Source organism: Lotus japonicus, chromosome 4, assembly GCF_012489685.1.
Source record: "Lotus japonicus ecotype B-129 chromosome 4, LjGifu_v1.2".
In the NCBI taxonomy this organism is placed as follows: domain Eukaryota; kingdom Viridiplantae; phylum Streptophyta; class Magnoliopsida; order Fabales; family Fabaceae; genus Lotus; species Lotus japonicus.
The window spans coordinates 75,227,711-75,255,463 of NC_080044.1; the positions used below are offsets into that span (position 1 = coordinate 75,227,711).

General features: G+C 36.7%; 2 protein-coding genes across 2 annotated transcripts; one reads left to right on the forward strand and one right to left on the reverse strand.

Annotated features, from left to right (window-relative positions):
* The first annotated feature begins 1,492 nt into the window (after positions 1-1,492).
* On the forward strand, positions 1,493-18,210 carry LOC130710406 (beta-galactosidase 9). Its single transcript, XM_057559667.1, has 19 exons — positions 1,493-1,835; positions 2,131-2,226; positions 2,377-2,489; positions 2,924-2,990; positions 3,392-3,484; positions 4,088-4,231; positions 4,358-4,446; positions 5,013-5,118; positions 5,261-5,348; positions 5,456-5,577; positions 5,694-5,897; positions 12,774-13,006; positions 13,901-14,016; positions 14,668-14,765; positions 15,353-15,463; positions 16,116-16,223; positions 16,527-16,735; positions 16,950-17,298; positions 17,921-18,210. Exons 1-19 carry the CDS (start codon positions 1,602-1,604, stop codon positions 18,077-18,079), a joined length of 2,739 nt encoding a protein of 912 aa, XP_057415650.1. The 5' UTR covers positions 1,493-1,601; the 3' UTR covers positions 18,080-18,210.
* A 1,031-nt stretch (positions 18,211-19,241) lies between these two features.
* On the reverse strand, positions 19,242-27,631 carry LOC130710407 (uncharacterized). The gene is made up of 16 exons (XM_057559668.1): positions 27,126-27,631; positions 26,936-27,037; positions 26,779-26,845; positions 25,572-25,759; positions 24,358-24,606; positions 23,702-23,785; positions 23,559-23,606; positions 23,405-23,469; positions 23,132-23,180; positions 22,484-22,736; positions 21,612-21,733; positions 21,079-21,159; positions 20,923-20,997; positions 20,273-20,466; positions 19,993-20,143; positions 19,242-19,783 (listed from the first exon to the last, which is right to left on the reverse strand). The coding sequence occupies exons 1-16, from the start codon at positions 27,495-27,497 to the stop codon at positions 19,586-19,588; spliced, it is 2,298 nt and encodes a 765-aa protein (XP_057415651.1). The 5' UTR covers positions 27,498-27,631; the 3' UTR covers positions 19,242-19,585.
* Between the last annotated feature and the right edge of the window lie 122 nt (positions 27,632-27,753).

The window sequence follows — 27,753 nt, forward strand, 5'->3', positions numbered from 1 at the left end:
ATCAGCGTCAGGGTCAGGATAATCTTTTAGCTTGAAACACATTTTCTTATAGTGAAAGATACTTCATTGACCTTTCATTGGTTACACTGCGCCACTCAAGATTCATGTATGCATGGTACTTTAACGATAAATATCTATTATATGAATAACTTATCCTTTTATTTTGTTCCCATTATTTCTTCTTATGTGCACATGATATCCATCATCATCAATCATGGTTTTGTGCACAATATTTTTAGGGGAATACCTTAAATACTTTCTATTTTGATTAGACTAAGATTTTTTATTTTGATATACACATGGTCCATAATCATCAAAGACTACAAAACCTTATATAATTCATGATCACTACATTCACCAACCATCTGGAAAAAAAATGCCCATCATATTTCATGTAGCGTTAACCATTTGAATAGACTAACTTGAGCTAATTTAGATTAATGATTTGCGTTCGCCAAACCGGCTTAGTCAATACAACGTTATAAATCACATAGCGCTGACCATTAGAATGGGCTTAGTCGACACTACCGCTGAGTCTCATGAATCCTTATTTTAAAGCTTTTTGTCAGCTTTGCATCGGCTAAAGCAACACAAATAACGTCAATGTTGTGACCGACACTTATCTTTACACTTTGACATTTAATGCTTGAATTATCTCTAGTGGATGATATATTAAAAATTATCTATGAAAATAATTGTATAATTTAAATATGTATTTTATATTAACCAATAAGTCATGAAATTACTAATAATTGTAAATGTATGGCACGGGTACCATATAGTTAAAAACCAAAAAATTAGATAAAATAAGTATAAAATAAAAATTAGATAAAATAAAAAAAGAAAATCAAAATAGGAACCCTTCTTCCCTATTTTTTTTAAAGATAAATTGCACCATCCAAAGATTAATACTAACCCTAGTGTTTAACTGAGGAAATTCTCAAAGAAAATCCTAGTGTTTGTGAATACATGGCACCATCAATGGATGCAAGACAAGACATGGTGGTTGTAGAGGTACCAAGGTTGGGAAAAGAAGCAGCAACAAAGGCAATCAAGGAATGGGGTCAATCCAAGTAAAAAATTACTCACCTCATCTTTTGCACCACTAGTGGCGTGGACATGCCTGGTGCTGATTATCAACTTACAAAACTCTTAGAACTTCGTCCATCAGTGAAGCGTTACATGATGTACCAACAAGGGTGCTTTACTGGTGGCACGATGCTTCGTCTAGCCAAAGACTTGGCTGAGAACAAAAGTCATTTTTTTTTTATGTATTTTTGAATTTTTTTCAGTTAAATGATTTTTTTCATTTTTTATTTCCACATATGTTACTCAATATAATTATTTTCTATGGTAATAAATACAAATTTGTTCTATTTAATGGAGTTAATTCACTTTACACATGAACAGTTTATTTTATTGTTAACGTTGTCAATATCGAACCAGAGACAAACGTCGTATGTATGTAAAACGAGAACAGTGGATAAGAACGAAACATTTGTTCTACACAAAACGACACGTAGTTTTGTTTGTTTGTTTATTTCGAAATAGAAAGAGGAAGAGTGAAGCATTGTTCAACTGCTAGTGTTTCACTGTCAACAATGGTGGTTGAGACAACGAGGAAGAAGAAGAAGAAGATGAGGTGGAGTGTGATTTTCTGCGTTTTCGTTTGTGTTTGGGTTGCGTCGATCGAGTATGGTGGTGTGAGAGTGATGACAGAGGCAGAGTGGTTCAAACCCTTCAACGTCACCTACGATCACAGAGCTCTCATCCTCGATGGCAAACGCCGCATCCTCATCTCCGCCGGAATTCACTACCCACGCGCCACTCCCGAGGTCTCACTCACCTCTTTCCCCAAATTTATACCATGTTTCATCAGTCCTCATAGAAGGCTTCTTCCCGGAATTGATTTTGACTAGAATCAATTATGGAAGGAAGGTTACTTCCAAATTCCAAGTTTGGCTTGGCTTCTCTTTCCTCACAATGAATTCTAAGATAAATAAGCTACTCACATTAACATCTTTTCCATAAGTGATTTTGGGTTTAGAATCAATGTACTAAATTTTTTGGATAGTGAATATGGGGTTTTTAATTTTGATTCACTGATACATTTGGGGTAATTTTTGTTAGATGTGGCCTGATTTGATTGCAAAGGCCAAGGAAGGTGGGGCAGATGTAATTGAAACTTATGTATTTTGGAATGGGCATGAGCCAGTGAGAGGACAGGTGCATAACCATATTTCACCCTGCAATGCTGGCGGGTAGCCTTGTCTTGTTTCTGCAACTGTATATTTGATATTTATGTATTACTATTAATGATTCGTACTAAAGTATTAATCTTTTCTTGTTTCATTTATTATGCTTGAACTTGTGCAGTATAATTTTGAAGACAGATATGATCTTGTGAAGTTTGTGAAGCTAGCTGCATCCAGTGGACTCTATTTCTTTCTCCGTATAGGCCCCTATGCTTGTGCTGAGTGGAATTTCGGGTCTCAGCCTTTCAACTCTAATATTATTATCTTACTTTTTTTTATGCTTAAGTTTGATGTTTCCAATTTGGTAAACAGCTTGAAGAGTAGGACTTGCATTCGTTCATGAACATCTGAATGCGCTCATTGCATAATGATAGTTCATTTATCATGCTTCTCTATTGTAAAAATTAAAGCAGCATTAAATGTGTAGTTATCGTGGGTTTGTTTATGCTAATTTGTAGGATTTTTACATTCATATATAGTTGAAACTTGAAAATCTTTGTTTTAATGTTTTGATGTGAATAATAGTCTACCTTCTGTTAGCTTGTGAAGTGGGTAGACAGTTGGAAAAATATGCATAGGAATTTCGGATTTGACATCCCTGCTGCACTTCTTGCTTCATCTGTTTCTTTTATTTCACAATTTTTTTCTTGATTTGGCTATGTTTGCAGGGGCTTTCCAGTCTGGTTGCGTGATATCCCTGGTATTGAATTTCGAACGAACAATGAACCTTTCAAGGTAGAGTACTTTGTTAGTTGGCATTGCTTTCTTTATTTTTGTTTGTCTTAACAGATGTAACATTTTTTTGCCTTCTTTTGGGTTTGTGTTTAGGTTAGTCAGGGTTCTAAATTTTCGACCACAATTGACTCGATATGTGTTTCACTTCACTTGTTTGCACTCATCACTTGATGCAGGAAAGCTTGTCAACTAGCCATTTTTGTTTTGTTTTTTTTTTTTTTTTTATATCATATACTACACCTCAATGTTAATGCTGGTGGACGTGGGTTTCATATAAACGGTGCTTAAATTTAATATTTTTCATTGGACAGTGTTTTAACATCCTGATTTTATATTAACTTCTCCTATTGGAATTGGAAAGGACATGGTTTTGATCAACTTTTCTTTTTCTCAAAACTTAGGAGGAGATGAAGCGGTTTGTCTCCAAGGTGGTGAATCTTATGAGAGAGGAAAAGCTGTTTTCTTGGCAAGGTGGTCCTATAATTTTGTTGCAGGTTGGAAGAGAGTATGGAGTTTGGCATTTATATGCATCAGTTGATTTTATTTTTCATGATTTGATGGATCACAGTCCTGCTGGGGTTTCCAGAATTGGCAGTCAAAGTTACAACTGTCCGTATATTCTTGTTTTACCATATTGCACTTGTGCTTCTTTACTTAAGCATGTCTTATTTTTTGTGGGATTGGAATGCTTTTACCAGATTGTGGATATGTCACTTTTTCCTCTTCTAGTTTCTTCATTTTCTATTTGCATAAGCTAAATAGGTGATAACATATGTGATTGGTTAGTAAAGACGGGCACCATTCCGACTTACTTGATTTATTAATAGAAATTGCATGTAAGGTTTTAATTGTTGATTCTTATTATATTCAACTTGAAATCTTTATTATAAACTCCAATTCACAAATTACTTAGTTCTCCAGCTTTTTTATTTGGACAATAGTTCTCCAGCTTATGAGCAGACCTACAGATGTGTGTTAGATAATGGTTGACTATGATTTATTCTATTATCTAGGAATTAGTTCATGCAAGTGTTAAATTTGATGCTTCCTTTGGTAGAATGCAATGTTTAACAAGACATGTAACTGGATTTCATCAGATTGAAAATGAATACGGGAACATTGAGGGCTCCTATGGCAAGGGAGGTAAAGAGTACATTAAATGGGCTGCTCGAATGGCTCTAAGTCTTGGTGCTGGTGTTCCATGGGTCATGTGCAGGCAAACAGATGCTCCATATGATATCGTAAATTATATCCTGTTCCACTATTGAAAAAACTGTCATTGACACCTATACTTATTAAAATAAAAATAAGTTTTAATGCATGTCAACGTTCTTATTTATATTCATAGACTGTATTGTTGTCCACAGATTGATACATGCAATGCATACTACTGTGATGGATTTAAACCAAACTCTCGTAACAAACCAATCATGTGGACAGAGAACTGGGATGGATGGTATGAACAAACACATCCTTCAAGGGATTACCTTTTCATATCAGATGGTTGTCAATAATGACTCTAGCACTAGTGGCTGCTATGGTGAAGCACGTTAGTCTAGTCTGTTTTCTTCGCTATAGTGGCTGCTTTCTGATCTGCCACTGTACCATTTTAAAGGGGTAGTTGCTTCATGCTGTCTTCTGGCGTTGCCTGCTTAATATGTGCGATGCAGACTTGTTCAGTAATTGTGAAATTAGTTATGTGGTTAGGATAGGAATGCATCTACTTGTAGGTGCACTAGAAGTAAGGGACTAAACAAAATACATATACCTATATGATTTATGAGAGTATAAATACAAGTTTTGGATCAGTCAATATTAGATAAACTGTTCACGAACTTTTCAGATCAACCAATATATGTGTTCAATGCTTCGTGTTTGTGTGCATATGTGTAAGTGCATGCACCTATGTGTATTGAACTGTTGATAAGAAATAGAATGTCAAAGAAGTTATTGTTGACCGCTTACTTGGTATTTTGTTGCGTTGTGATAAATATTTTCCTCACTTCTAATTGATTTTTGAAGGTATACGCAGTGGGGTGAAAGATTGCCTCATAGACCTGTTGAAGACCTTGCATTTGCTGTTGCACGTTTTTTCCAACGTGGAGGATGCTTACAAAATTATTATATGGTATGATAGCTGATTAAATTTATTATTTGGACTGAAAATTCCTTTCTGGCTTCTTTATTGTGCTAAGCTAAAATATATTAGATTTTGTGGATGTTCAAAGTATCTGCGACCTGCATCTTGATAAGCCTTTTTTATGTTACAGTATTTTGGCGGAACAAATTTTGGACGCACTGCTGGGGGACCTTTGCAAATTACAAGTTATGATTACGATGCTCCAATTGATGAGTACGGTATGTAGAAGAATAACAATTATGTTGTTCAGATGGTAGCTATTTTTGGGATTCATATAACTATTGACATGGTTGAGGACGTTCAATTGATGAACCTTGTTTTTTAGGTCTGCTGAGTGAGCCGAAGTGGGGCCACTTGAAAGATTTACATGCTGTTATAAAACTTTGTGAGCCTGCTCTAGTGGCTGCTGATTCACCAACATATATAAAATTGGGTCCAAATCAGGAGGTTTGACCCAATCCTGAAAGTTATTTATAATCATTTAAATATCGCTAGTTATTGTATGAGAGATTTACAGGATGATAATTTTTTTCTCCCGAATTACTTCTGTAAATCAATTCCAGGCACACGTGTACCAAGCAGATGTTCACGCTAAAGGATTGAACTTATCTCTGTCTGAATCCTCTGGCATATGCTCAGCATTTCTTGCCAACATTGATGAGCGGAAAGCGGCAACTGTGACCTTCCGTGGTCAAAGATACACTATACCACCTTGGTCTGTGAGTGTGTTGCCAGATTGCAGAAATACAGCTTTCAATACTGCTAAGGTTGGTTTATGCAAGGGATATTTCTGGGGCTTCAAAAATTTGCATGACATCAATTTATTTCTGACCTATCTATATACTAGTTTATCTATTCGTAATCTATATAATATATACTGGCTCCGAAGCATATCAAAATCAATCTTACATACATGACTGTGAGTACCTTTTTGTACAAAAGAAACCTAAAAAATATAACAGTCAAGTTCCAGCCATACAGTCCAAAGAGTATAGCATTGCACATTGCCATAAAAGTTTAGCTTATTTAGTTCTAGGAAAACTATGGAAATAATAATAATAAAATGATTCAGCGATCTAGGACACCCTCAACACACACCAAAATGCCAAATAAGGAATTCCTTAGAGAAGCTGCAGCAGAATAATATAAGTAGAGTTGATTAATTAATTCTGAGCTAATACCACATGTTACAAACATAGCAAGGGAAAGAGCCTTATACAGACTACGAACCAACATGTCATGGCTGGACATCATGGTGAATAACAGAAAAGAGCCGGTTGACTTTGTTCACCTACATACACCACTCAAAAACAGAAAGTCATTCGTGATTCCTGTATCTTCTCACTTATCAGCAATTTTAATAGGAACTGTAAAGAATGTTTGGATGTGTGTTAGAACCACACAACAGCACAAAACCTTAGGCTTAAGGCAATGGGTGTGTGTGTTCTTTATTATATATGCACTTGTGCACTTGCTAATCTTGGCAATGTGGGACTTCTTTGAGTCACCACTTTATTATCTCTATTACTCCCCCTCATTTGGGACTCCATTTTTTTTATTTTTTTTATTTTTTTGCCTGTGCCTTGCACTCCAGCGGGAACATCAGTGGTCGTCGGACTTGTGCTCCTTCGTCTGAGTTTGCCTTTTGACTTTCTTTGTCTGGGCTAGTACTCTAGCGGGAACATCGGAGTTCCTTGGACTTGTGCTCCTTCGTCTGAGTCTGAGGTCTTGGCTTGCGCAAATGGGACTGCCATTTTTGTGTTTTTTTTTTCGAATTTTTTTTCGTTTTTTTTTTTTTTTGGGAAGCGGAAGTCATGGCTTGGATCAGACCAGCTCTGATACCATGTTAAACTCTCTAAGATATGTAACTGAATTTCATTATTGAAAAGCTAAAGATTACAATGAGTGATCTCAGTATTTATAGAGAATACAAGGCTTGCTAAGCAAGCTACCAACTCTAACAGAATCAGTTATGTGACAGCTGTAATGACAGCTCACATGACAGCTGTATTGACAGCTCATTCTAACAGAATGTAACTAACTCAAATATTAACTATACTACTAACAGTAACTAACTTCTTAATCAGAGTAATGTGTACTCTACTCATAGAGATAATAAAGTGGTGACTCAAAGAAGTCCCACATTGCCAAGATTAGCAAGTGCACAAGTGCATATATAATAAAGAACACACACACCCATTGCCTTAAGCCTAAGGTTTTGTGGTGTTGTGTGGTTCTAACATGGTATCAAGAGCGCTGAACGATCCTTGGGATCTTTCTCTCTGATTTTTCTCGCTTTTTCCTCTTCTTCTTCATCATCGCCATGGCTGATGACGCTTCTGCACCTGCAACTGCAGCTGCAACTCCAGTTCCGCTTGCGGTTGCTCAACCGCAACTGAGTTCTACTTCTCTAGTTCACAAGCTTATCCTGAAGCTTGATGATTCTAACTTCCTTTCATGGAAGCAGCACATTGAAGGCATCGTGCGTACGCACAGGTTGCAGAGCTTTCTTGCTCATCCAGAGATTCCACCTCGCTGGCTCAGTGAGGATGATCGCGTGAATGCAGTGGAAAATCCTGCATATCAGATCTGGGAACAACAAGATTCTGCACTGTTTACATGGCTTCTCTCGTCTCTTTCTCCATCAGTGCTTCCAACCGTGGTCAACTGCACTCAGTCTTGGCAGATTTGGGAAGCAGTGCTCGACTTCTTCCAAGCACAATCGCTTGCTCAATCCACGCAACTACGTTCCGAGTTGCGATCGATAACCAAGGGCTCGAAGACTTCATCGGAGTTTCTCAAGAGAATCAAGTCCATTGTGAACGCGCTTGTCTCCATCGGAGATCCAATTACCTATCGCGAGCACCTTGAGGCTATTTTCGACGGTCTTCCTGAGGATTACAGTCATCTCTTGACTGTAATCTACAATTGCGATGATCGCTGCTCGATCTCGCATGTTGAATCCATGGTTATCGCGCATGAAGCGCGCCTTGAGCGTTCTCGCACTCGTCAGATGAGTGCAAATCCTCCGTCAGCGCTTCTCGCTCAGGCTGCGCCACCGCCAACGCCTCCAGCGCCGCCATCGCCAGCGCCGACACCATCGTCGACTGTCTCTACACAGTCGACTGCATCCTCAGAAGCTAACTATGCTTCTAGTTCTGTCAACAACTCTTACGATGATCGATCTTATGATAATCGTGGTGGATATGATGATTCTCGTTCTCGCGGTGGTTATGGTGGTAGATCTGGTGGTCGTAACTCTCGTGGTGGAAGAAACGGTAATCGTAGTGGTGTTCAATGCCAGATCTGTTACAAGTATGGACATGATGCTAGCATCTGCTATCATCGTGGTTCATCAGGATCCAGTGGCTCGTTTGGTATGCAATCTTCTGGTTATGGCATGCCTATGCCTATGCATCCAAAAATGCTCCCACACTTTGGATTCTCACCTTTCTATGGTGTTCCACAATTTGGAAATCCTACTCAGTTTGGTAATTCTCAGTTTGGACATCTTCCTGGCATGATGTTAGGCCAGTATCCTCAGAATTCAGGCATGAACATGAGCAACTTTGCTCAGTCCTTTGGTCATTCCCCTTATGGTGGTGCACAGTGGCATCCTACACCTGCACAATTTCCTGGTGGTAATCCTAGGCCTGCAAATCCTCCAGCCAGAGCTCCACAGGCTATGCTTACTGGTCCTACTACTTCTCCTGCTGCAGCAAATCTCAGCTCCTGGTTTCCTGACTCTGGAGCAACACATCATGTTACCAATGATGCATCTGTGATTTCTGATAGTGTCTCTCTCACTGGTACTGATCACATTCTAATGGGGAATGGACAAGGTTTGCCAATCCACTCTATTGGTTCAGCTTCTTTTCCTTCTCCTTATCACAAAAATACTACACTCACTCTTAGTGATCTTCTTTTAGTTCCTAATATCACAAAGAATCTAGTCAGTGTTAGTAAATTTGCAAAGGATAATAATGTCTATTTTGAGTTTCACTCATCCTATTGTGTTGTGAAATCTCAGGAAACTTCTAGAGTTCTCCTCAAGGGTACTGTTGGTCCAGATGGTCTATACATCTTTGAGGGGATGCATACTCCAACTTTTCCTCCAGCCAGTTCTGTTAAAGCTTCCTCAGTTCCAATTCCAGTTGCTGTTTCCTCTGTTAATACTGCTTCTTTACCTATTTCTAATGTACCTAGTCCTACCTCTGATGTAACTACTACTTCTTATGCCTTGTGGCACAATAGGCTAGGTCATCCTCATCATGAGGCTTTGCATTCTGCTTTAACTGTTTGTAAGATACCAGTACCTAATAAAGCAAAGTTTTCAGTATGTTCAGCTTGTTGTTTGGCAAAGTCTCACAAATTACCTTCTTCTTCCTCTCATACTGTTTATACTGCACCTCTAGAACTTGTCTTTGCTGATCTATGGGGTCCTGCCTCTACTGTTTCTTCATGTGGATATTCTTATTTTTTGACTTGTGTGGATGCTTATTCTAGGTTCACTTGGATTTTTCCCCTAAGACAAAAATCTGAAACCTATTCTGTTTTTCTTCAGTTTCAAGCCATGGTTGAATTAAAGTTTAGCTTGAAACTGAAATCTGTCCAAACAGATAATGGTACTGAGTTCAAACCTCTTACCCCTCATTTTACCAAACTTGGCATTGTCCATAGGCTCACTTGCCCCTACACACACCATCAAAATGGTAGTGTTGAAAGGAAGCATAGACATATCATAGAAACTGGTTTATCTTTGCTGGCTTATGCTAACATGCCATCCCAATACTGGGATCATGCTTTCTTGGCTGCTGTTTTTCTAATTAATAGGCTTCCTACTGTGGTTTTGGGCAATGAGAGTCCTTATTCTAAGTTGTTTAAGACTCTCCCTGATTATAAGATTCTCAAAGTGTTTGGCTGTGCCTGTTACCCTCATTTAAGACCTTACACTCACAACAAGCTCTCCTTGAGGTCTAAGGAATGTGTGTTTATTGGATATTCTTCCTCTCATCAAGGGTACAAATGCATGGACAGTGATGGCAGAATTTTTATCTCTCGAGATGTGATTTTTGATGAAGTAAAGTTTCCTTATCCTGCCATGTTTACCTCCACTGACTCTGACCTCCCAGATAGTGGCATTCTTTCAACAATACCTATTGTTCCAGTTCCAGTTGCTGCTCAGCCTACAACCTCCAATTCAGACTCTGATTTGTCTTCAGGACCTGTCTCTCTGGCTCAGGTTTCTGCACAAGAGCAAGTCCAAGCTTCTCCTGCAGCCTCAGGCACAACTTCAGCACCCTCTTCTCCTGTTGGGCCTTCACCTCCAGTGGGCAGTATTCATCCTATGCAGACAAGAGCAAAATCTGGCATAATCATGCCCAGATTGCATCCAACCTTGCTCCTCACTCAGGCAGAACCTACTACAGCCAAGCAAGCACTCAAAGACCCTAAGTGGTTGGCAGCCATGAAGGCTGAGTATAATGCATTACTAGCTAATGATACCTGGACATTGGTTCCTCTACCCAAAGATCGGACACCAATAGGATGCAAATGGGTGTTTAGAGTGAAGGAGAATGCAGATGGTTCTATCAATAGATATAAAGCAAGGCTTGTAGCCAAAGGTTATCATCAAGTGAAGGGTTTTGATTATTCTGAGACATTTTCCCCTGTGGTCAAACCTGTTACTATTAGGCTCATTCTTTCTCTTGCAATCACTAAACAGTGGCATATTCATCAGCTTGATGTCAATAATGCCTTTCTCAATGGTGCACTTCAGGAGGAGGTGTACATGACACAACCTTCTGGATTTCAGAATGAGGATAAGACTCTTGTTTGCAAGTTGAACAAAGCTCTCTATGGCCTCAAACAGGCCCCTAGAGCTTGGTTTGAAAGGTTAAAGTCAGCTCTTGTGAAGTATGGCTTCAAACCTAGTAGATGTGACCCATCTTTGTTCACTTTCCACAATGCAACTTGCTGCATTTACATCCTAGTCTATGTAGATGATATCATCATTACAGGCAACTCTTTGCCTCTTGTGCAGAAAGTGGTTGAGAATCTCAATTCTGAGTTCTCTTTGAAGCAGCTAGGACTGCTAGATTATTTCCTTGGTGTTCAGGTGCATCATCTTCAGGACAGGTCATTATTGTTGACCCAGACAAAGTACATTACTGATCTCCTTGAAAGAGCAGATATGGGAGAAGCAAAGGGCATCTCTACTCCTATGGTTGGTGGTGCCAAATTGAGCAAATATGGAGCAGATTACTTTGCTGATCCTACCCTTTACAGATCCATTGTAGGAGCACTTCAATATGCCACCTTAACCAGACCTGAGATAAGCTTTGCTGTGAACAAAGTTTGTCAATTTCTAAGTCAGCCATTGGAAGATCATTGGAAGGCTGTTAAGAGAATATTAAGGTATCTTAAGGGTACTCTTCATCATGGGCTGCATCTTAAGCCTTGTTCTCTTCATTCTCCTGTTTCTCTAGTGGCCTTTTGTGATGCTGATTGGGCATCAGATCCTGATGACAGAAGGTCAACATCAGGATCATGTGTTTTCTTTGGCCCTAATCTTGTGTCTTGGAGCTCCAAGAAGCAGACCTTAGTGGCTCGTTCCAGTACTGAAGCAGAATACAGAAGCCTAGCCAATACCTCTGCTGAGCTGCTATGGGTTCAGTCACTTTTGCAGGAGTTGCAGATTCCTTTTTCTCCTCCTACAATCTTTTGTGACAACATGGGTGCAGTGGCTTTGACCCATAATCCAGTTCTACACACCCGCACTAAACACATGGAGCTTGACATCTTCTTTGTGAGGGAAAAAGTTCTCAACAAGTCTCTTTTTGTGCATCACATTCCTTCAGTTGATCAACTGGCAGATCTCTTTACAAAGGCTCTTTCACCTCTTCGTTTTGAAACTCTTCGTGACAAACTCAATGTGATTGAGAAATCCATTTCTCACCCACCTTGAGTTTGAGGGGGCCTATTAGAGTAGAGTACACATTACTCTGATTAAGAAGTTAGTTGCTGTTAGTAGTATAGTTAATATTTGAGTTAGTTACATTCTGTTAGAATGAGCTGTCAATACAGCTGTCATGTGAGCTGTCATTACAGCTGTCACATAACTGATTCTGTTAGAGTTGGTAGCTTGCTTAGCAAGCCTTGTATTCTCTATAAATACTGAGATCACTCATTGTAATCTTTAGCTTTTCAATAATGAAATTCAGTTACATATCTTAGAGAGTTTAACAATGTGTCTTTTGGAAGGATATGGGCTTATGGATTCTTTTATAGAACTTGAATGAATCAAAATTCTTGATTTTTCAGCTAGAAGCTGCTTTTGTCCTCTTTTGTTGGATTCAGTTGCCCTTGTGTGTGTGTTTTTTTTGTCATTCCTGAATTTTTTAGCTGATGGTTTTTTTGGGGGGGGATCACCTTGATGAATTATAGAATGATTTGACAGCACCCTTGATTTAATAATTTTTTGTTTCACCTTTTTGTTTGGTAGTTCGCACTTTGCCTGTTAAAGAGAAGTCCTTGTTGTCTATTCTTTTTGCAAGGTGTACTAGTAAAAATGCCCATTGTTAGAAACAAATGTTCATACTATCTTGGGGTTGTCTGAAACTTTTATCTCTAAATTTGGACAGGTTGGAGCACAAACTTCAATCAAACTGGTACAGTTTGATTTGCCACTTGTCTCTAATTTTTTCACAACCCAGCCATTGATGCACGACAATGGCATTTCCCACACCTCAAAGTCTTGGATGATTACAAAAGAGCCAATCAATATATGGAGCCAGAGCGGCTTCACTGCAGAAGGTATATGGGAGCACTTAAATGTAACAAAGGATCAATCTGACTATCTTTGGTATTCAACCAGGTAATATGATATGCTTTACAGAAGATATGATATGGCTTGTGTACTTTTAGTTTCTGATATAAATGGTATATATTATGGATGCTTTACTTTTATCAAAAGAAAAAAAAATACACGCTTTACTTGTGTAACAACAGTACCAAAATAGAAATTGGAAAAATTGATCTTTATTGTACGAAACAAGGTTTTCAGGTGTGACTCGTTTGTGAGGGAAACCTATGAGACCAAAAGTGAAATAGGAAAGATTGATCTTTTTGAATGAAACAAGGTTTTCAGGTGTGAGTGCATCCTGAGACATACAAAATGACACGTCCAGAGATATTCTAAGAGACCCTGGACTCTCCTAACTGCCTTACAATTCTATACCTAAGCCTCAAGTGTGTTACATTTCAATATACGAATAGCAGTCCCTATAACCATGTGTTAGAAATTTAATATAAATCATTCATGTCTCTTCACACAACAACTTAAACTTTTGGTACAGTGGTCATACCTGAGCCTCTATAACCAAGTGGTTTGGAGTTCAATCCTTATTCTAATAAAGAGTTAACTTTCAGTACAAGGTACCAAATTGAAATAAAGTGAAGAATTGAATATTATTTTTTATGATTCAAAACTGTGCAAAGTCTATACAATATAAAATCTGACCTAATTAAAGAATCTTCTAATTACAGGGAAAAACCGTAGAAATCAGAAACAGATCAAACCTATCCTACAATAAGGAAATAAATTTGTATAGGAATGAAATTACACTTACCATGGAAGTTATATTACAAAACACATGCTCTGAGTTCCACAAAGATGTAATGAAAAAATATATACACCTCGAAAGTTTAGTCAATTATTAGTTCAGCGGTTTTCTAATTACATTTCCATTAATTTGTGTATAAAATGCAGAATATATGTTTCAGATGGTGACATCTTATACTGGAAGGAAAATGGTGTTAATCCAAATCTTATTATAGATGGTGTCCGTGATGTATTGCGCATTTTTGTCAATGGCCAACTTGTAGGTAATTAATCCTGTAGAACTGAATGTATGCTTTATTTTAAGATGAACATGTTTCTTTCTTTTTAATTTCTTAAATTAATGGAAATTTATTCTGACCAATGCACTTTATTATGTAATTTCCCTAGCTATGTTTCATTTTCTGCGGATGCTTAAGAAAATAGCTGTTCTGATCTGTCTAATCATTCTGTATGCCTTTCTTTCTTTTCCTTCTGAAATGTGCTTCTCTTATGCCTCCTCTTATCAACAGGATTTGAGATACTATTGCTTAGATTTTGTATGCCCCTCTTTTCCTTCTTATCTCTCAGCTTGTATTTTAGCTAAGTTTTCGTTCATTTTATATGCTACTCTTACTCACAGAAAACCACATCAGTGAAGCTTAATTAGTATAATCGAATTTCTTGGCTAAGATTTATACTATGAAATATACCTCTAAATGATTTTTTTTCAATATTTATTCATTTTGAAAATTCTAGTTTAGATGTTACACAATGAGCTGAATATGAAGGTTTATCTTGTGGAACACAACGGGTCCTTATTTTTATTCCAAGTGGAAGCATGACCTATATCATATTATCATAATTGTTATGCTTTAGAGGTTTTATCTTTATTTTTGCCTATATATTCATGTATTTCCCTGTCATTCCAAGTGTAGGTAATGTTGTTGGTCATTGGGTCAAGGTGGTTCAGACTCTTCAATTCCTGCCAGGATACAATGATTTAATACTGTTATCTGAAGCAGTGGGTCTGCAGGTGAAATTCCTACACCCTTTAAATCCATATCCTTATGTATAATTCCAAAACCTTAAATTATTGTATTGTGTCTGTATGCGTAGGTATTAACTGACCATAGCGTAGGATTTCATAATTCATGGACTTGAATCATTATATAACTTTACATGGAATTAGATTTTTTTTTTCTAATCCAACCATTGAATTTTTCATGTTTACTTAGATTCACGGGGTGCAAACTAATTTTTTATTAAAAAAAATTGAACATGTTATGCACATTGGGTGCTTTTAATCCAACAATGGAAATTTTTTTCCTGAAAATTCTTCCTGTAAAAAGCTGTTTAATGGTGTGAAAATGATGTTATACACCCATGTAACTTTGTGTTAGAGATATGCACATGTAGCTCCGTTGTCTAATAAAGGATATCCAATACTGAATGGGTAATAAAGGATTCTCCAATGTGTAACCATGAATATGGATGGCATATTTCCATCTGTAAGCACTGTGACTTGCTTCTCGATTTTCTTCAGCTTACACTCCTACAACTGAGTAAAAATGTTCACTGACTAAATAATATTTTGTCGCACTATGTGAAACAATGTCACAGAATTATGGTGCCTCCCTTGAGAAAGATGGAGCAGGAATTAGAGGTGTAATCAAGCTCACTGGATTTAGAAATGGAGATATAGATCTTTCAAAATCGTTGTGGACCTACCAGGTACGTATACGAGTATATATATGTATATTCTGTGATGCTGATTCCGATTTCTGATCTTTCAATGCATTAGCATTTTAAAATGATAAAGGTGCTTTAAAGAAATTTAAGTTTTTTGGATAAAAAAAGAAATTTTGTTGAAGAAACAAGAATTGCAAAAGGAGGGAGAATGCAGTAATTATTGGTTATAAGGGTTTAGCTATTTGGGAATTTATGGTTTAGATGTTTGGCTTTTAACATATCTTTATATAAGTTGGGTTAAGATTCTATTTTCTAGTATAGAATAGGCCTTTGAATCTTAAGCTTTTGTTGTGTGGCCTTGTAGTATTTGGTTGTTTTGAAGTTTCCTATTTGAGGTCTTTTATATCTTTAAGGATTGAGTCCAATGTTTATCGTTTTGGTCTTTTCATGGTTTCAACTTTCAAGTCTTTGTTCAAAATGAGTTAATCATTCTATTTCTGTCATCACTCAAAAAGAAACTTAATATGCTGCTTTAGTTGTGTGTTTTCATTGTAAGTTAATTTACTTGTACTATAATTTTTCATCTTCATTCTATCAAATTCTATACTTGACTTGTAGTATTTTACTTCTTATACCTTTCCTGAGTCTGGAGAGTTTGAAACTGCTGACCCCAGTGTATTCAATTTTATCATAGGTTGGGCTTCAGGGCGAGTTCTCAAAATTTTACAGTGAAGAGAATGAAAATGCAGAATGGGTAGAATTGACTCCTGATGCCATTCCATCCACATTTGCATGGTACAAGGTATATTGAGTCCTCTTTTTTAAAAGAATCACTCATTCTAGCCTATATATTGTATTGTCATATACACAGCTTTGAATCAAATAATTTCTCAAATATGACAGACATTCCCTTCTCATTCAAGTGGAATCTCTGATATTGAAGAATATGAATTTTTTATTTATTTATTGTAATAGCCATGGACATACAGTTACAGAGTGAGAATGAGTCGAGGATCATGATGTCTACTGTGTTAATAGTCCAATGGTCATTTTTACCTAAAGCTATTTTTCTCATATCATATTAACCATCTATTTATTCGAGCAGACATATTTTGATGTCCCTGGTGGCACAGATCCAGTTGCTCTTGACTTTGAGAGCATGGGGAAAGGTCAGGCTTGGGTGAATGGTCACCATATTGGAAGATACTGGACTCGGGTTTCCCCCAAAAGTGGATGTGAACAAGTCTGTGATTACCGTGGAGCATACAATTCCGACAAGTGTACAACTAATTGTGGAAAACCAACTCAAACCTTGTATGTAGTCTCACTCTCAAGTCTTAACAGTAGTAAAACTGTTGTTTTCATCCAGTGCAGAACTTCACAGAGAAATTATGAAAAACCATTCAAGTCAACATATATCCAACACTGTACTAAAATAATTTATAGGAGGACATAGCATTACTCATTTACTGCATGTTGAAATAAATTTTCAGTGGCACTAAAATTTGAGACATTGGTCAATCTTCAGGTACCATGTGCCACGATCATGGTTGAAAGCCTCTGACAATTTACTTGTTATCTTTGAGGAAACTGGAGGAAATCCCTTTAGGATTTCTGTCAAGTTACATTCGGCTAGAATAGTGTGTGCTAAAGTGTCAGAATCCCACTATCAACCTTTGCACAAGTTGATGAATGCAGATCTCATTGGTCAAGAAGTTTCTGCGAATAGTATGATACCTGAATTGCACTTGCGTTGTCAAGATGGACGCATCATTTCCTCAATAACATTTGCTAGCTATGGAAATCCAGAAGGGAGTTGTCAGAGTTTTTCAAGAGGGAACTGTCATGCACCTAGTTCAATGGCTATAGTTTCCAAGGTAAACTTCACATGTGGTACCTTCATGCTCTTAGCAAGTACTATTGATAAAAAAAATCGTTGCAATAGTTCTTTGCTAGAAAGAAACAGGCAACAGCTCCACAAGATTTTGGTATTGTGGACTTGAATTAGGGGTAACTTGGATAGGGTTTGGCTCTTCTAAGATGAAGAAGACACTTTAGATAGTAAAATAATACATCACAAGTCACAACCATTGATTGAAAAATCAACAGTTGTGATCATATATACTTGCACAACAAATTATCGCGTTCTTTTCAATCAATTAATGGTTATGAGGGCTTACTTTACTCTCTTAAAAGTGACTGATTTACTTTCGAAGAGCTAAATCCTCAACTTGGATAAAAGTTCAGAGGCAGAATGTTTTCCAAAATGCTTAACCCTATACTTTGGTCAAGTACTAGTTTGAATGATATAATCAGTGAATGTTATGTAGGAACTGGAAAATTGATGAGAACTTAACAGTGAATTATGCAAAGTTAATGAGAACTTATATTTAGTACATAATGCCAAACACTATAAATGATTGAGCAGCTTCTTGTTGTAATTGATTTTTACCTTATTAAGATTGTAGACCCTCTAAAAATACCTATTACGTTTTCCAGGCTTGCCAAGGGAAAAGGAGCTGCTCCATTAAAATATCAGACACTATATTTGGAGGTGACCCTTGCCAGGGTGTTATGAAAACGCTGTCTGTGGAAGCTAGATGCACATCACCATCAGTGATGGTTTCTTCCAACTTCAAGGATGTAAGCAGCTTTTAAAATGGGTCATCAACAAATAAAAAGTGGCCTTTAATTGTGTTCATTGTTTGATTGTATATTATGGTACTATGCTAAATCTCATGATTTTGTAAATAATGCAAGGTCGTAAATAAACAATTTATTTTTATCAATATTTGTTAATAGAGATAATGAAGTGGTAACTCAAAGAAGTCCCACATTGCCAAGATTAGCAAGTGCACAAGTGCATATATAATAAAGAACACACACACCCATTGCCTTAAGCCTAAGGTTTTGTGGTGTTGTGTAGTTCTAACTAAGGATTTCTAACATGGTATCAGAGCTGGTCTGATCCAAGCCATGACTTCCGCTTCAAAAAAAAAAAAAAAAACGAAAAAAAAAAGTAAAAAAAATCCGAAAAAAAAAAGAAGCAAAAATGGCAGTCCCATTTGCGCAAGCCAAGGCCTCAGACTCAGACGAAGGAGCACAAGTCCAAGGAACTCCGATGCTCCCGCTAGAGTACTAGCCCAGACAAAGAAAGTCGAAAGGCAGACTCAGACGAAGGAGCACAAGTCCGACGGCCACTGATGTTCCCGCTGGAGTGCAAGGCACAGGCAAAAAAAAAAATGGAGTCCCAATTGAGGGGGAGTAATAGAGATAATGAAGTGGTAACTCAAAGAAGTCCCACATTGCCAAGATTAGCAAGTGCACAAGTGCATATATAATAAAGAACACACACACCCATTGCCTTAAGCCTAAGGTTTTGTGGTGTTGTGTAGTTCTAAATAAGGATTTCTAACATTTGTCATTTTCTACAAGTACTTTTGAAGGTTACAGGATTAGTACTTTCTTTACTCCCTTTCTACATACACATCAAATTTCTTGAAATCTAAATCAAAAGTTTTAATTTTTTTCTAAAATTTCAATCTCGCTACACAATGAGTGTGGATTTTCATCAAACTCAACGTCAATTCAAATTGACGCTAACGTGTTAAAATCCTGCTTCTCTAATCCATGTTAAACTCGTGGTAAATTTTAACTTTTCTGTTGATGCATTAAGACTCGTGAAATTATGTTGGCATTGGTTTTAATGCCAATTGCCAAACCAAACATGCTTAGTATACAAGCTTGGTAGTCATCGTTAATGAAGAATCAGCAAGCCAACAAATATCTTCTACAAACAAGTGGCATCGTGCAACTACCATTCAAACAAATAAAACTTTTAACTACTGCATTTCTTTTTCTTCCAAGTATTCTTCCTATATGAAGTTTTTGACAACAAATCTAGCAGTATTTGTTTTTTCTTCAAAATCAACAATACAGAACAGTTATGAGATGCTTGCTAATAATAATACAAAATCCGGGTGAATGACTTTAAAACAAACACCTTCTCCAAACTAGGGTGTTGACGTTTTATACACGGACAAGCTTTTAAACTATCTCCAGGAACTCTGCAAAGATTTTCCAGGAATTTTTTTCCAAAGGCTAGCTAAACATGTCTGAGGATGAGTTATGCCTGTAAAGACACTTGAGAAGAAAAGCTGTGTTTCAACTCAAACGTCTGATCTTTTTTGTCGCATTAATAATGTTCTGACCTATCTGTGGATGTTTGAACTTCAACAATTTATCAAGTTTAAGAGAAGCTTCAGAAAAGCAGTCATCTTCAATACAGGACTCTGATTTCAGAGCAAAATGGACCTCATTGACGTCCTCTTCAAGCTGGAGGCAAAATAGGTGGCTGAAGACCTATGTGATGATAACAGAAATATTCAAGATTATAGTGGAGCTCTATAGGACAAATTTTATTTCTCATAAAAATTGGAAAAGATTAATACAGAATAGAGCTGTTTTAAATTACATCTGTAATAAATTTCAAATTGAACAATATAATACAGAGCCAGGCAGCAAGAAGAATAGTCCCAAATGAATATTATTGCACTAATATTTGCTTTTACCTTTTTCATTCTCAAGAGAACTGCATCCTTAGTGGCCTGGGACCGTGACACCAAATTGACAACAAAGAGCCCTTCCTCTGAAAGATTATCCTTTACAGTCTCAAGAAAAGACTCATCCAGAAAGTCCGGAGCAGGGCATGTTATTGCAGAGCTGTGCAAATTATGTAATGGATTAGTAGAAGACGTCATTATTTAAAACCCGTTAACAGCCTAACAACTTTTTTTTCCTTGGCCAGTCTATTATAGCTTAATGTAATAACAAAATGCATACTCAATTCACCTTGAGTCTGAAGAGTCAACGTCAACAATAACTATATCAACTTTTGTTGCTTCTACATCTTCTGCATGAGATGCAATTGAACTCCCATTTGAAGAAGACTCGGTATTGCTACAACTATCACATTTTCCATGAAATTTTGTGACTCCAGAATTGGCAATGTCTCGGACAAACTGGATCCCATCAGCTACATGCACCTGGAATCCCAAAGTAATGAGATTTAGTATGCAATGTTGCGAATTGTGACCTTCCCTTCCCAAGATTAATTCATCAAAATCTTAAACCATATTGTGGTTCACAATAATACTGGTCCAGCAGTCCCTTCCTCCACCCCAAAAGAAAACGTAAAAACTGTACCTTACCTGCTCTTACCACATTTTTATTACTCTCATATGCATTTACGTGTTTAAAACGTCATAAAAAATCATGAAAATCAAAATAACTAATTTTTCTTGTCAACATCATATGATTCGAGTAGGGACAAAAATATTCTCAACATTTTTTACTGTTTCATGTGTATACTTCCTTTTGTGCAAATTAGTCATCTGGCTTCACAATTTACTTTGGTACACATTCTCACAAGCAATAGCTTCACATGATCTATAAGTACCACGAAACTTAAAAGGAAAAGATGTGGAAGTATATTTAATTACCTTTAAGCGTTTATCGTCAACAAAACTGAAGTATTCCCTTGCAATATCAACAATTACAGGGTCTAACTCGACTGCCTGTAGATATAAATGAATATCATGCCACTTGATATCATTAAATCATTCTAAATAGACTTGCGTCAGGACGCGTTAAATTACCTGAATTTCCAAAAAGGGGATACACCCATGAAGAAACATGGGAAGTAAACCTGCTCCAAGTCCTATTATTACTGCTTTTACCTGATATATGCCGCATGTATGTATCAGCAATGATGAACAGCAAAAGAATGTTTTAAAGCACATAAAAATGTCATAAACGAGTTAATGTACTTACTATTTCCTCCTATAAACTACCAACTGAAAAATGGTACATGTTTAGCTTTTTCTATAGAAAACAGAAATATTATGATGAATAGAAAACTACTAGAGCAAAAAGGAAATCCTAACAAGTAGACAGCCAGCAAAAAAATGAAAAAGAGCTGAGACTATAGAATAATGAGAGGATTTGAGGTAAAACTAAGTTTGTATTCTGTCCACACAGGTATCTATATTAGACAGTATTAATTGCAAGAGATGATGTTCAGCACATGTATATTGAGTAATAAGTAAAAATCACTCTGCTTATTATAAAAATTGCAAGAGAGATGTTCATTTTTTTATCATTTTCCCAAATAAAAATTATAAGTACTTGCCATTTTCCCACTTGATGCCACACTTTCCATGTAAGAGGATATTAACATGAATCCTGAAACAATCCCTGAATGATATGAACTAGCTAAATAGTCATGAGATACCGCCAAGGGGCTGCTTGTTCCTGCAACATGAGGAAAAAATATTAAAATAGTAAGAGATCAAAGTTATAGGCAGCAAAGCAAATATTGTGTAAACTAATAAAATTATTAATTTTAAAAAGACTCGATCTAATAATGGATCTAATTAATAGTTCTATAAATGCTATAAAATAATACCATTTTCATCCAAAACATTTTTAGCATGTAGTAAAAGGGGAAATGGACACAAATTAGCATTATTTCATGAACAATTACAAAATGTATATCAATTTTAACAACGGATTTGAAAGTATAGTTCCAATACTAGAATAATAGAAAATCTGATGCCAAAAGGTTTTACAATAATTCCATGTTTAGCTTTCACATGACATTCTTCAGACTGTCATGTGAACAATGTCCATATGAACCCTAACCTAATCACAAGGACTAGTGAAGAATAATGATGGCAATGTTTTGACAAGCATATATATATATATATATATATATATATACATTGATGATTTAATATTCATTAATTTCCAAAGAGCCATCCAAATCCAACACCTCTACATTGACTAGTCTATAAGAAGTATGCACAACTATATTGCTAGTGTAAGACATTGCCTACAGCACTTTCTTAGTTTCTTATATGAGAAAAAAAATTATTAGAGAAACAAGGAAAAATACAAGAGAGACCCACATTCCTCTTGATCGTATGCAACCATATATTACAAACAATCAGGATTTTATATAAAGTTGAGCAATGATCAATAAATAGTGATTCGAAATAATACCACCATTCTGTCTCTGGGACCCATGTTTCCTAGACTTGGAAGACGAGTTGGTCTTCTTCCTCTCTGACTCGACAACTAGTTTTGTAGGTTCATCTTTTAGCAGAGCTTCAGACTGCACCAAATTTGCAGCTCTTTCAAATACAAGGCGTCGAAACACCAACTCTCTAGAAGGAAAAATACAACTGACTTCATCATCAACATTTTCGTAAACTACATCTTCAACGATAATTGATCCAGTTAACGAAGATGTGATCTGCAAAACATAAATAACTATTAATGATATATTGAGAATATGAGGATCATCTTAAATCAAGTAGGCCATCATAAGGATGAGATCCATCCAAAAAGTGCAAGTCACAAAGGCAAAAGACAAGTGAATACATAACTTTTTCTTTCTTAGATCAATAATGCAGGGGGGATAAAAAGATGAAAAGTATAATAAGAACGTGGCTCAATAGAACCCTTCACTCCCTCCAAAGACAATGAGGCTTGATTTGAAGGCAAGGAAATGTGATTTGAAGCTGGACCTTAATGATTTAAATCATTAAACCCAACATAAGAGTCACACAGCCCTCGTAGAAAGAGAAAGAGTTCACTTGACCAAAATAACAACAAAAGAGAAACAGCATAGAGTATAATGCTGATAACCTGATGAACGATGTTTCGTTTCTTGATCCCCTCGCTTGCCATCAAGAAACTGTGCATATATCAAGAATTTATCAGAAAAGTGCACCTCATGAAGGGCAAGTATGATAACAACAACTGCCAGAATGGTTTATCCTAATAATAATAATTGTAACACACAATCGAGCATGTTAGAATATCTTGGCATTAATAGATTAACAAAATCGGAATTCTTAGATTAAAACTATTCAAAATGAAGAAAAATCACATAAAGAAAAACATGTATAAGATACTGACGGTATTTGAGCTCCATTTGCATTTTCATTTGGTTCCAACTGTTTAACCAATGGAGATAAATCCTTCTGAAAAGGGATAACTAACATAATTCAGTAGTAGTTAACCAGTTTGAATGGAATGTCCAAGGAAGCTTAGTTTAAGAAGACATTTCCACCTTAATCTCATCCATGCTGGCATTTGTATGGCTTGTGTCCAAGAAAACCTAAAGTTACAGAGATTTGCAGAGAAGCTTCCATTAGAAAAGTCATGTAAAACAATAAAAAACACCAGAAAATTCTAACTTCATTAAGTCAATACCATTATGAGCCGAGCAGCTTTGGAGCTTCTGACCACCATCCATTGTCCTTCTTCAGAAAAGAAAAGCCATTCACGAGCACGAGTCTGAGATTTGAATACAGTCATGAAATTTAACCAGAATAATTGCATAATTTGTAGTAATAGGAGTTTCAGACAACATAAAAAAAAGGAGAACGAGCATCATGCAGAGCTGCTGTCCAATGTTCTCTACAACACATATACATGCATGTCATGATCCAAAAAAAATAAAAAATGAAAGAAAAATAAATAAATAAGTGAAGAACATAAGAAATGCTAGAATTTCTGTGATTCTAGATACAGGGTACTAAACAAAACAATTTCAGGTTGAGGCAGGTAAGAATAGAAATTTAATAAGTTTTTCAGATGATTTGATGCAACAAATATGTAATTGCCATCCTAGTTTTAAAAGATATCTTCAGCAGCAGAGTTAGTACAATGTGAATTGGTCATTCTTTTGCTTCATTATTTCCATTTTATTCGTTTGTTAAACGTCAAAACCACAGTGCATGAAGACTGAAGAGGATTACTAATTCATTGTGAAATTTAGGAGCTGATACGTTAGAAATGTTTTCTTGATATGAAGTCACAAGGAATACATGAACAGAAAACTAAAAGGGATCTCCGCCAACACACACCTTTGGCACAATGAAAACTCCACAGTGATATGTAACTGGGTCAGACTGTTCCTCAGCATCAAGAATTACGGCTCTATAAGAATAACTAGAGCACCCTTGCCCACCCAAAGTAAGCTGCAATCGCCGACCTTGGGAAAGCTTTGTCAGTTCTTTTTGCAGATCTTCCACAGAGTATAATATATCGGAGCTACTGGAGTATTTTTCACGAATCTGATTCTCATTTTGAAGAGCTTCAAGGAGTCCAGAAGCCTTGCACAAATGAATAAAATTAAAGCATAAACAGAAGATGACAAAAAAAACTATCTGCAAAACTTATTAGAAAATCATTGGAGTCATCAGAATATCATGATAAGTAATATTGGGTTAACTAATCCTTTATTTGAGGGAAACGTAAGGAGCTGTCCCTAATTTTATTATCTTTCCTAATATGTTTTCCTAATTTGACTAGGGTTAGGATTCTTAATGTATTAGTAGGCTTGGCATGCTTTGGTTGTACTACCTAGTAATTAGCCTGATTCTCTGTATAAATAAATATTACTGGCATTTAACAAACATCAAAATCTTTTGAATTTGGGTTAAGCTTAACTCACAACCTCAAAAGCTAGCTCATAAGATGGAGATTACCCAACCATTTATAACTTTGATCATATCTCTAGTTGATGTAGATCTCAACATACCCTCCAACGACCACATCTGGAGCGTGGAGATTGTAGGACTGGTTTTTTTATTGAAAAAAGAAAGCCTTATGGCCAAGTTGATTGCACTGGGATAATTTTTATTGCACTAGAAAATCCATGAGGCCAGTTGATTATTGGACAGCTATGAGTGGCTCAATGTCGGATCTAGGATAGATTGTATTATCATCTTGGATTTGGGCTAGTTCTAACTCAAATCCAAAAGCTAACTCATGTGTTGAGTATTGCCCAAGCTTTTATAAGCTCCACTTTGTCATATTCTGAGTCCATGTGGAATCTTGACTGAATCAATCTAATCCCAATATTTAGAGCATCTCAATCCATTCTTCCATCCCTATCAAAACCCTACAAAATTCAATTAAATAACTAATTCTCCACAACCATAACATTTAACACTCTAGCTATAGTAAATATGCATCTAACAATGTTACATTAATAATCCATGAACTCTTATTCTGAGAAAACACCTATGCCCATTGAGAAACAGGGGAAAAAATATAATTATCCCATATATTCTACCTGTTTTGAATTTGAATTACAATGAAGAGAGGAATTTTGAAGCAATGATGTGATTTGATGCACTAAAGTAGACAGCTCCTTCTCCACAATCACCATATATGTTTGAAGGCTAGGTTTACTAGAAGATTTCGAAGGTATGACATCAACACTCATTTTCCACCCAAGTCGGAACTTTGAGAAAAGTAGATCTGAAAATTATGAATTAGTTATCTTTCATCTCCCAGCCAAGCAAAAACAAGCAGGCAAAAAAATCACAGAAGACGGAATGCAAAAAATTGTTCCAGAAAAATCTCTCATTGCAGAGTAGTAAAGCTTCATGTCCAAGTGCGCTACAATCAAATATAAAAAGAACATAGAATAGTTTATGTAATAACATGTTGCTTTTAGTGAGAGGCACGACGAGTTTTGTGTTAAAAGCTTATCGGGGTTAGCAACACCAAAAACAATTATGACTCCGTGCTCAAATGAGTTTGGAAAGTGGGTAACCCAATGAACTCTCACCTGTGTATAGTTCATCAAAGATTTTTTTCTGGAAAATGAAACTTCATTCTATATGTTGTTCAGTTAGGATTAAAGGAGGTGTAATTCAGGGGCTGTGTGTAACATGCAATATGAATAAAATTCATCCATTATGTTAGTTTTGTGTTGCTAACAGGCTGGGGTAACTGATTTTTTCCATGATTGGAATAAGTAGTGCTATGCCTAAAACAATGACGGAGTCAACTGTGCTTGTAGTACGAAACTAGACACTGGTAGGGGTAGTTGCGATTGTAGGTAATTAGAAACCAAACACTAGACGGTAGAGAGAGAAATTACTTGATGCAAATATAAATATCAATTCAATTAGTAGAATAATTGACTTCAGAATTCTATTTGCATTTTCAAATACAATACTTTCTCGCGGGAAAAAGAGGAAGACAATTTCTGCCAAGCTACGGTAACAGTGGCTAAGTATAAGTTCGAGGATAGAAGAGAAACTTTAAGTTGTGTTCAATATTTGATGCTATCAAAAGTAGAACAACAACGGAACTCAAGGTAAAGTGTGGTATACTTTGGTTCCCCTGAAAAAAGGGTAGAACCAAAAATAACATAATAGAGACAATGCTACCCACATAATCAAATGAAAACACCATCACAGCTTGTTAGTGTTTTCACAGTCCATACACCACAACATTTTCATTCATTAAACAAATTTGAAGAAACATACCCAGTACATGAGATTCCGCCAAGGTAAGGCACAAAAACTTTCCCCCAGGCTTCAGTACTCTCTTTACCTGAATGCAAATTAACAAACACAAAGTATTCAAACCCCATTATCAATCAATCAATAAATCATCAATAGAAATAGAGAAAATCATAGAAACCTCAGAGAGATACTGCATTCCCAATTTGGGACCAAGCTCAGGCTCCATTAAAGCATCCAATCCACCTTTATCAATGATAGCACTAAAAGTCTCATCAGCAAACTGCACAACAACAACAACAACAGCATTGAAATGTGAGAGTGAAAATCAGACATAGAGAAGTAGTTTTGTTGAGGAATTAAGAGAAGACCTGCATGGCGGTCATGTCCATGATGCGCCAGCGCATGAGGGGGCGGAGGCGGACATTGCGGCGGAGCATATCGGAGATGACGACGGAGGAAAAGTCGATGTTGGTGATGTTGGTGTGGCCGGCGTCATAGAGGTGTTCGGAGAGGGTGGAGTTGCCGCAACCGGGGACGAGCAAGGGAAGAGGAGGGGGAAGAAGGGTTTGGAGGTGGGAGAGGAGAGGGGTTTTGAGTTGGGGCCATTCTGCGTACCATTCGAAGGGTTGTTGTGAACCTCGAATGGTGAAGAACTTGTCCCAGTTCTCTTTGCTGGTGAAGTCTCCTAGGGTTTCCAGAAGATCCTCTGGTTTCGTCTTCGTCTTCGTCTTCGATCCCATTTCTTCTTCTTCTTCTTCTTCTTCCTTGCTTGTTGTTAAGTCTCAGTGTTTACAGTCCACTGTTGTTGAATGAAAATGAAATGCTTTGCTTGTGTGGGGTTTTTGTTTTTGAAGGGGATAAAGTGAAATTGGTTTACATAACTAACTGCAAGTTCCGGATTTAACCGTTACTTACTTCCTTATATTATAAGTCGAGTGTGAGAAATGAGCATAATTCCTTCATCTAAACTCATCACTCATTAGCTTCAAAATATGT

Bases quoted from the DNA above. Each gene is read 5' to 3' on its own strand.
- LOC130710406 (XM_057559667.1), top strand. From the start codon at position 1,602: ATGGTGGTTGAGACAACGAGGAAGAAGAAGAAGAAGATGAGGTGGAGT. The intron at 2,227-2,376 runs GTGCATAACCAT...GAACTTGTGCAG, and splicing joins ATGAGCCAGTGAGAGGACAG to TATAATTTTGAAGACAGATA. The intron at 14,017-14,667 runs GTAATTAATCCT...TTCCAAGTGTAG, and splicing joins TGTCAATGGCCAACTTGTAG to GTAATGTTGTTGGTCATTGG.
- LOC130710407 (XM_057559668.1), bottom strand. From the start codon at position 27,497: ATGGGATCGAAGACGAAGACGAAGACGAAACCAGAGGATCTTCTGGAA. The intron at 27,038-27,125 runs GTCTTCTCTTAA...GTTGTTGTGCAG, and splicing joins TGGACATGACCGCCATGCAG to TTTGCTGATGAGACTTTTAG. The intron at 25,760-26,778 runs GTATGTTTCTTC...CATAATTTTCAG, and splicing joins GGCGGAATCTCATGTACTGG to ATCTACTTTTCTCAAAGTTC.